The following is a 10418-nucleotide window of genomic DNA, read 5'->3' on the forward strand; positions in this document are numbered from 1 at the left end:
CTGGGTGTAGGGACCATTCCCCAGGTCCAGACGTTGCTGGTTAAGGTAGCCTGTCTGCCAATTGTCCAGGTCTGGGATACAAATGGTGGAACGTGTAGCTTGGCCGGGTACAGCTGACTCTGCCTCTAAGTAGACAGAGTCAGCCATCACTCGCACAGCTGGGTGGATCTCGACAGCATTTTTGGGATCCGTCCCGACTGCGGCGGTCTCAGTATACCGCAAGCTGTAGATCGCGATATACTGAGCTTTGGGTCACGGGAGGAGGTTAGTATATGTCCTCCCGTGACCCTAAAGAGAACTACGGGGAAAAACACTTACCCCAAAAATCGCTTTTAATATTTAGATAATGTAAAAAAAACTGCCAGAGACATGACATGAGGAAATGGTCAGAGACTGCAATTGCTCTCAGCACAAACCATAACAAAATATCACAAATAAAAAAAAAAAAGAGAGAAGAGAAAAGGAATTGACATTACAAAAAAAAGTAAGATAGTGTGGAAAAAAAAAAGCCCAAACCATTTACCTGCAGTCTAAAGAATATTGTCCTTCACTGCCCTCAGTAAGCATCTGGGGCCCGAGGCTGAACAATACGTACCAAAGGGATGTATGCAGACAATACGCCACAGGGACCAAACTTATGGTGTTCCCAAGTGTGAAAGCAGTCTTGTTGGAGTGTACCAATGAGAATGCAACTTTATTAAGGCACAATAACAGGATTTTGCTAGAACTATAGTATCAAACAGGAGGAGCGATATGGGTACACATCATTTGCACAAACAAGAGTCCTTGCATGGTCAAGTATTATATTTAACTCTCCAGTCATTGGTCATTCTAACATAAAAGACATACAGGCTGTATTCTAATAATAAGTGGCCAATAGATTGCTTTACCTGTGTAATTGCCATTGCACTGTTGCACTGATAGTCACCAAATTTTGGCTGCTGGTTTGGAGTGACTGCCAAGGGGGCATTTTCCAGTTCAGGAAATGCAGCTTTGATAGCTCTTCCAAATATCTCTTGGAGCTGGACATTGATGTTAATCATACTTTTCACGGACCTGTTTTTCTCTTCTTCAAGGCTCTGTAACAATTCAAAAAATACTTAACTACAGGACAAATCTGGCATTAGTAGATATGAAAAATATGTAAAGGTTGACAAATTGCACTTATTTTTTACCGTTTCTTCTCCTCCCGCAGCTCTTTTATCATAAATCGTGCTTAGCACATACCCTAACTCCTCCAACATGTACATTATGCAGCTAACGTACTGGCTTAAAAAAAACAAAAAAAAACACTGCCAGTGGATAGAAACAAAATCACCTTCATAAAAAGGTTGGTTTCAGGAGAGATATCAGCAGAGAAGTAGACATGCCTGCTATGGAAACTAAGGTGCCACCTAAAATACAGTACCCTATGTCCCCTGTTGAGGGTACATTAATCTATGTCCTCCCTAATCCTAGTGGTTACTGATTTTATAATTATGTCACATATAGTGATCACATGCAGGCTGGATGCTCCATTCATAAAATAAGCCTTCAACTGGCACTGCAAACTTTAATGGTGTGGCTCTTTATTCCTGTAATTATGAGATGCAATTCCAGTATAAATATATTACAATCTATTCTAACATTAATATAGTTACATAGTATTTGAGGTTGAATAAAGACATTAGTCCATCAAGTCCAACCTATTAGGATCTCATTCTAGGAGTACCCATACCCCTGTATATTACGGTCCCTTAAGAAATCGTCCAAAAGTTTCTTGAACAATTCCACATTATTTGCTGAAATCACCGCCTGTGGCAGTGAGTTCCAGACCCTAACTGATCTTACTGTGAAGAACCCCTTTCGCCCCTTGTGCTGGAATTTTTTTTCCACCAATTTTAGGTGATGGCCTCTAGTTTTTGTAACGGAGTTAATTTTAAACAGTTTATCGCTAATGTTGCTACCACCATTAAACATTTTGTACATGGAAATCATATCCCCCCTTAATCTCCTCACCTCTAATGTGAACATGTTTAAATATTTAACATTAATATAATATTATTCTAACATTATTTATTACTCCCTCTGCCAGATTGCTAATCATTAGGAAGTGCCTCATAGAAGTCTATGTCAAGCTGCGCAGGCGTGGATGTTGGATCAACAAGCCAGTAGATAGATGGGTTTGAACAATACACAAAGGTCTCTGAGTGGAATCTAGGTAAGTATAGTGTGTGGGGGGGATGGTGCGGGTGCTCTAGATCAGTGGTTCTCAACCCGTGTAACCTCAGGACCCACATTTGTCCTTGGTCATTAAGTCGTGACCCAAGCCTGCAATGTCTGCACTGCAATGGAACACACGGCATTAGAGTACCGCACATTCTGGTGCGGGCGTACGAACTGTGGGTGGGTGGTACGTTTGGGGTACCATTTAAATGAATGGCAACGCAACACGCCTCCCACACCAGTATTCATGTTAGGTGCGATTGCTTGGTATAGTGCGTTAATCTCACAGTACTATGCGATTAACGCACAGTACTAGAGTGGACGGGCTCTCAAAAACACTGACATACACACACAACTGCAGACACATTCTCACACACGCATACACACTCCAAAGTTTTTTTCATGGTCTACCCAGTCTCCCTATATTATAAGAACTAGAGTGGATCCTCAGCCTGGGGTCCAGTGTGGGCTGCTGCGCTGTGACGGAGCTCTATCCATATGTGCATTGCTTGTACAGCCCTCTTGCTCGCCCTGTAGAGGTGCTGGGAGTCAGAATGTGATGTCAGTCCAGGCACCTCTCCAGGACACGCGAGGGAGCTGTAAGCAATGCATGTATGGATGGAACTCTCTTGTGGCACCACTGAACAAGGGGTCGCAACCCACTTTTGGGTCACAACCCACCAGTTGAGAACCCAGGCTCTAGATCTACTTAGGAGTAAAGGATTAGCGCATTCATTAAGTTTTTACTGCCCTCTGTATCCCTAATTGGGAGATTCTCTCTCACTTTCTGTCAAGAAATCTTGTCAACAGGCACACAAACACATATTTAACCCCTTCGTGACTGACGACGTACAGTGTACGTCGCCAGCATCGGGGCTATTTAAACAGACTCCCGGCGACTTTTGCCGCCGGGACTCTGTTTAAACTTGTAGAGCCGACTGTCGGCTTTACAACAGAAGCGATCCTGGCGACTTACCTGTCGCCAGATGGCTTCTGTGTCCCGAAGCTTCCTGGGCTCCGTTTCCCCTCCTACGGGCCCGGGACCGGCGATCTTGGTGTCCGCGGGGAGCTGGTTGACGAACTTCCGTTCATCGATCCCCTCCCCGTTCTATGGGACCGGGAGCGATGCAGATTGCATCACTTCCGGTCCCTGGGCTGGCAGTTCTGGGCTCCTGCAGCCCAGCTATAAGCTATTGAAGTGCGATCTGCACTTCAATAGCTAAAATAAAAAAAAATTTTTAAAGTCCCCCACCCCCGCGAGCACGCGTATGAAAACGACGAACCAGCTACACATGTTGGGTATCGCCGCGCACGCCGGAGTGAGAGCAATAATTCTAGGGCCAGTATTTTGGGGTATCTCTAAATTGATGACCAGTGGGGGCTTTTAAAGCGTCTTCTATTGACTTTTTGGGGTACTGCAGTTTTTCGCCGTTTCACGGACGCACGCAATTTGTAACCTATGCATGTTGGGTATCGTTTTACTCGTTGTAACCTCATCTTTTATATGTCATTTAAAAAATTGGTATTTTGTTGTGTTTTGGGGCATTACATTTTTCACTAAATGTTGGGGTTTAATAAGGAGTTGCGCTAATATTGCGCAACATAACAATTTGCAACTACCACCATTTTATTCTATAGGGTCTTGGCATTCAGAAAATATATAATGTTGGGGGGTTTTAAGTCATTTTCAGGCCTAAAATGTGGAATATAACATGGGTGCAAAAAATGAAAAAAAGGGCCTCAGTCATGAAGGGGTTAATAAGGTATGGAAACAGGGACACGCCTGCGTTCAGGTGAGGTGTGAACCATGTCTCAGGTGACATGCTGTAAGTACACTGAGAGGCGGCCAAGTGTCCCAAATCCTGTAGGACAGTCTTGGGATTTTGGACACTGTCCCACAGTGTCCATGAACCAGGAGTTTGCCCAAAATGATCCAGGACACTCTGCAGAGTGGCAACAGGGTGTCTATTGGTGAAATGCAGTGCTTCAGCACCCAGGATTGCACTGATGCCAGCACTGTCAGGAAGAATGATCTCCTGCTCAACAGCTACAGTATATTCCTGGCATCAGCAAAGGCACAGCAGCAAAGCGGAAGTGGGTGTTTAAGTAACCAATGAACACCCATGCTTATTTGGCTTCCCCTGACACCAACGATGGGATTCATTTTAGTTGGGAAGCAAATATTTTCCTATGCAGCTTTCCAGGCTGGTAAACCAAATCAATAATAAAATATTGGTGTGTCATTTATTCTTAGGTGTATTTTTTCCTATGGTGTTAGGATGGGGGGGGCAACATTTAAGTGTTTATTTCAAGAAGCCAATGAGCCAGGTTTACTTCTTTGGTGAAAGTTAGGATTTTTTAATATTTGTTTATTAATGTCAATGCCAACTTGTGCAAACAATTACCCCATTTTTGTATGGTCAATACTACTGCAGGAAATTATGGAAAATCTTCCCAATGAGGCCCCACACAGAAATGTTAAACTTAAAAGGTGGCTGCAGTTAGGTCTTTAATGTTTCTTTTTACTTTTGAACCCCCAAGAAAAGGTTCTTTAATGCCATGAGGAATGAACAAGTATAAGGTGGACTACTCCCACAATCATTTTTAAACATTATGAGGGGAATGTACACAAACTGGAGCAGACAAAATCTGTAGCAGCTGAGCATGGCAACCAATCAGTTGTATCTTACATTTTCAAATCTTAACTGCCGATAGAAGCCAGCACTGTCTATGGGCAACTGCTCCAGTTTTGATAAACCCCTCCTGTGTCTTTCATGAAAAAAAAATCAACTAAATGAACTCTGCTGTACATTAGGTAAATCCGTTTTAAACAAGACTCCCCACCCAACAAGATTATCGACATACCTTGTGTAAAATGTTCAAACGGTACTTCAGTTTAGCGTTCTCTTCTCTTAAAGCCTCCAAGCTAGGAGAGTTTGCCACACAAGCAAAGTTTCTTAGCAGTTCTATCTCAGCTGTCAGAGACCTGATCTCTGTTTCCTAGTAAGTTAGGACACAAAATTAAAGTATTCAACATTTTTGACATAGAAATCAGAGAGTTAAAAAGTAAATGCAATCATTTGTAAAGCACAACAGTTCATTCATGTGTAGGTGGAAAATAAAATGATATTATATGGAAGAGATTATACAAAAAATGCATAGCTACTGGTTCCTGTCAAAGAACGGCTCTGCTCACAATAATGTGCGTGGGTACCATTTGGCATGGGTCTTACGGTTGTGCATAACTTTATATTTTTATACTGTTATGAGTCCTACATTCACTCAGGGCTTAAAGGAGAATTATGAGGCGAGTGATTTTTACTCAGCCTCATAATCTGAGCCGACCTGTGACAATGAAATTGTCACAGGTCGGCTCAGTAGATTGGGAAGTGAGCAAACACATACCTTCGCTCGCTCACTTCTCGATCTATCCCTGCAGAGCTGTGACTGTCACTCATGACTCCCTGCAGGGATCTCCCCCCCCGTCCGTCCGATCCTCCAGAACTGACTGGCGAAACGAATGGGGGAGGGCACAGCTGGCTCTGCCTCTGGATAGGCAGAGCCAGCTGTCAATCCCGCAGCTGGGTGGATCCAGACAGTATTGTCGGGATCCGTCCCGGCTTCTCAGTATACCGCGAGCTGTAGCCCGCGGTATACTGAGCTTTGGGTCACGGGAGAACGCTAGTTTGTGTTCTCCCGTGACCCTTAGGAGAACTATGGGGAAAAGCCCTGACCCCATAGTTCTCATTTAAGGCTTTGACTGGGGATTCCTGCGACAAGAACCTATGTATTCTTGCAGCAGGAATAGCAGGTGGGTCTGTACAGATGCAGCCCCTGTGCACATTCAACGACAGGCTGGCAGCAGCCGTGGCATCTGTATAGAATGGATACCTGCAGTTCAGGATTAATGATTGTTTCTGGATGCAGACAGATTGCATCCAGGTTCAATCATCTATCCCGTCATTCTGAAAATGCTAATGCGTTTCACGCTGTTGGCTTCAGATCTATGCGAGTCATTGACCTGGAACAAGTGTGCAGATCAGAAATCTGACTTCACGCTGATCTGTTCTGGAACAGTTACACAGAAGGTACTGAAGCTAGAGGCTGCCAAGCACCTAATATACTAAGGAGGTCAGTAATGGAAGCCTACATACAGGTTTCTTTTAAAGTCCAGGACTGGAGCTTACATAGCCCCCCCCATGTAAAAGCACTGATGTCTGAGGAGCGAAACATCAAACACCATCACTCTCTCCCTCCAGTACACGGAGCTATCCCAGACCCTTAGGACCCATTCACACATAGATGTTACCGTAACGCATGTTACTGCAACACACCAAAGACGCATTAGTATGTTGGCAGTGCCATTTATTTCCAGTGGCACACTTACACACTAAGGTAATGCACCCATAATGCAGTGCAGTGTGTGGCAATGTCATGAATTGCAGTTTACTGCATTACCACTAAAGGTGTAGAGTAGGTCCAATCACTCCATTGTAAGGCAATGGAAGCCGATTTAAATGAATGTGTGATAAAGGCACTGCCTTGGTGTGAACGAACATTTCAGCAAGAAGCTTTGGTTCACGCCTTTGCAATGTGGGAACACGTCCAGAAACATACATGTTCCAGCAGTGCATAAAGATGTACAGTACAAGGAAAATCATTAGAACTGGAGCAGCCAGAATATGGAGGAGTTGTACACAGGAACCAATCAGCTTCTCTCTTCAGTTAAACCTTGACGCAGATTAGTTACTATGGGCAACTGCTCCCGCTTCTGCGCGCCCCAGTTTTGATCAATTCCCCCAAATGCGTTTTGGTGCAATGCATTATAAAACTTCATTGGTGCGATTGTCATGTATTGGGCAGCCCAAATGCGCCATACTCTAACATGCATAAAACGCATAAACTTCTGCACAGGGGTGAGCCAGGTCAATGGTATAAATAGGGACTTAACATGGCAGCAAATACACTTATCAGGAGGGGACTGCTTTTAAAGCCATAACATACAAGTTATAATTGAGACTATCGGGTAACATTTTTTTTGCCTTGCAGTAGATCAGCATTCATCACTAGTGCCGGCATGTATCACGTGGTGATATCCGGACACACCACGCTGCCCGCATATGCAGCCATACACTTTATACAGGCTCCCAGAGCTGCGGACAGATCGGCTCCTTATGTGTATGTATGTGTGCCTGACCTGCTCTCCCAGCTTTTTCTCATAGTAACACACCGGCCCCTCCATCCTCCAGTCTCGTTGACACAGTCAGCAGAGGCCGCCCCCGGAAGCAACGTCATCTACATGACACTGACAAGGAAACTACAGCGTATCACATGACTGAAAGCAGAAGTCTTTATCGTGCGTGCGTGCGTGCGTGCGTGTTCGCTCCCTCTCATGGCTCGTGCGCGTCCAAAAACCATAGCTCAGGAGGACCTATGCTTCGCGTGTTTTCGATCCTGTTCCTAGGAGGCCACGTGATCTGTTTTTGTCTGCGCCATTTAAAGTAACCATGTCCCTTCATTAAAGCTCATTCCCAGGGTGATTATTTTTATTTTATTTTTTACAGAAGAGTGTACAACGGTTCTTACTATTTGCGTACACATAATAAAATATACATTTTTGGCTAGAAAACAGCGTCAGACCCCCCCAAAAAATTACATATGTTCTCAAAGCAGAGGCCCCGTAGAATAATAAAATGCTAGTTGCAATTTTTGTATGTTGCATGGTTTTTGCGCAATTTTATCAAACCAGAATTTTTAGGAAAAAATAAACTAAATTAAAATTTAGTGCACAGAAACGTAATACGGTATAATAGCCATTTTTTTGGTAAAATATGAAAGATGGGATCACGTCGGGTAAATAGTTACCAAACACGTCAAGCCTTAAAATTGCGTTCGCCCGTGAAGCCGCAAAATAAGTCAATACCCAAAATTTCCCATAGGGAACATTTTAAACGCTTTTACTGCTCATCAGTTTAGTGCTAACAGTGATTGACAGTGCTAGAATTATTGCTCTCACTCCGGTGTTCATGGCCATATGTAACCTGGGTCGCGCAATTGTCGTTTTCGCACGTAGGCGCACTGACGCATGTTTGCGTGTCTTTGTGCGTGCACGTGGGGGGGTGGCGGACTATACAACTTTTTTTGTATTTTTTTTTTTTCTTATATGTTACTTTAATTTTTAAACACTTTTTTTGTACATTAACCCTATTGCTATCACATAGGGGGCTAACAAGCACCCTATATAATAACAGATAGGGTGTGACAAGTCCTCTTTATGGAGACATCAGGGGTCTTTCAAACCCCTAATGTCACCTAAGTAAAAGCGGTACCAAGAACCACTTTAACGGGCCACCGTCTATAGATGTATTGCGGCCCAGAAGTGGTTAAAGGACTGGAAAAAAAAATCTTACTTCTTGAAATGAAGCTACCCCCGCACTACTATATGGGTTAACTTGCAGTGATGTGCGCTGCCTTCCGTGCTGGGTGAGGCATTCCCCAGCCCCGCCCCCAGCATGCCTCCATCCCACCAAAGCACCACCCACACTCCATTGAAGCTCCACCCCATCCCGCCAAAGCCCGGTGTTCTATCAAAGTTTGTGACCACGGTGGGATGTGTGACCGGTGAGGCGGTAACACATTCCAATGTAATCCCACCCACTTTGACATCGTTAAAATGTGTGATCAGCTTACTACACGTATGTGGGAAGAGCTGATTGGTCATAAAATTTTCCAGCCGAGTTGCCGCTACTGCGCTTGCGCGGCTATGTTTAAAAATAATGCAAACGAAGTATATATTCATTTAATAATAAAGATAATAGAATTATTGGGGGCATTTTAATAATATGATGAAATAAAGTTAAATTAAATAAATAATATTAAAATACCCCCAATAATTGTATTATTATCTTTATTATTAAATGAATATATACTTCGTTTGAAACATTATTTTGTGGGCAGGATTAGGTTGGAATGTGTGACCACGTCACTGGTCACACATTCCAACATAGTCACAAACTTTGATAGAACACCGTCCCCCATCCCGGTAACCAAGCTGTGTGGAGGAAACACCGAGGAACCTCCCTGTCCCTCATTGGTGAGGCATCGAGATTGATGTCCTCAGTGGGGGTTTTTTCCCTTTTTTTTTTGATTGGACAGCTTGGACCAACGGCGATTTGTCATATGTCCAAACTATCCTCGGAGCTCACGCCTTTAACAGGTTACACAGTGGCGAGGCTTTCCCTGCTGTGTAACCTGCTAGAAGCCAATCTGAATGGAGAAAAAGCTGTCAGATTCAGACTTGAAGCTGACAGCTTTTTTCCCATAATACTAGGTGAGGGTCTGCCTCTGCTGACCGTGCGTCCCTGGGGTTAAGTGCTCATTTTCATCTAGGTGTGAAAAATGTAAAAAATTATACTCACCCAATCCTCAGAGGTGGCTGGCTGTTAGACTGCTCCCTCCAGCCTGTCTCCTCCTCCATTCCAGCGATGGAATGTCCCTCAACATCCTGACATCCAATACACAGTGTATTGGATGTGATGACTCAAGGGACCTACCACCGCTGGAGCTAGAAGGAACAATTTAACAGCCAGACCGCTCCAAGTATTAGGCGAGTATAACTTTTTAATTTTCACACCTAGATGAAAGCGAGCACTTAACCCTAAGGCCTCATTCACACTCGGGCCGTGCACGCCCATATTGGGCCGTTCCTGGGAGGGACAGCTGCAGTGTGGTTGCACGCAGCAGCCTGTTCTTCCCTATGGGAGGACGCAGCCGTACGCTGTCATACGCACACCCGAACTGCACATTCGTGTAGGTCCTGGTGTCTGTGCTCAGACGCAGACAGGATCCATCCTGCCTCCGAGTACGGACAAGCGGACTCACATGGATGTGCAGTTGGGGTGTGTGTACGGCCGCCTCCTCCCATAGGGAAGAACCTGCTGATACACGCAGCACCTGTCCCTCACGGGAACGGCCCGATATGGACGTGTATGGCCCGAGTTAACGCAGTGTGAATGTGGCCTTATAGTGCAGGGGTAGCCCCGCAGAAAGGGTTAAGAAAAATGTTTCTTGGGGTTCCTCTTTAAGGCTGGATTCACAACTAGCAACACCTATTACCATACAATTTCCTCTGACCGGCAAGGCTGAAGGGGAACATGGAGTCGGTTTCCTGGGCAATCAGGAAGTTGAGTGGCGAGTAATGACACGCCTCCTGC

At 44.5% G+C, this 10418-nt stretch overlaps 1 protein-coding gene across 2 annotated transcripts in view; it reads right to left on the reverse strand.

The window, feature by feature from the left end:
* The window catches only part of RARS (arginyl-tRNA synthetase), a 32068-nt gene extending 24569 nt beyond the window's left edge, over positions 1 to 7499 (reverse strand). Inside the window, exons 1-3 of one of the 2 annotated variants that reach the window (XM_018562532.1) lie at positions 7403 to 7499; positions 5071 to 5205; positions 891 to 1079 (exon numbers count right to left, since the gene is read on the reverse strand). In XM_018562532.1, coding sequence (XP_018418034.1) covers positions 891 to 1079; positions 5071 to 5205; positions 7403 to 7447 — 369 coding nt within the window. In that variant the 5' untranslated portion in view covers positions 7448 to 7499. The remainder of the gene's footprint in view (positions 1 to 890; positions 1080 to 5070; positions 5206 to 7402) is intronic. The other variant, XM_018562533.1, reaches the window with a different exon arrangement.
* Between the last annotated feature and the right edge of the window lie 2919 nt (positions 7500 to 10418).

This window comes from Nanorana parkeri, unplaced genomic scaffold (genome assembly GCF_000935625.1).
Source record: "Nanorana parkeri isolate BGI_ZX_2015 unplaced genomic scaffold, ASM93562v1 scaffold582, whole genome shotgun sequence".
Classification (NCBI taxonomy): Eukaryota; Metazoa; Chordata; class Amphibia; order Anura; family Dicroglossidae; genus Nanorana; species Nanorana parkeri.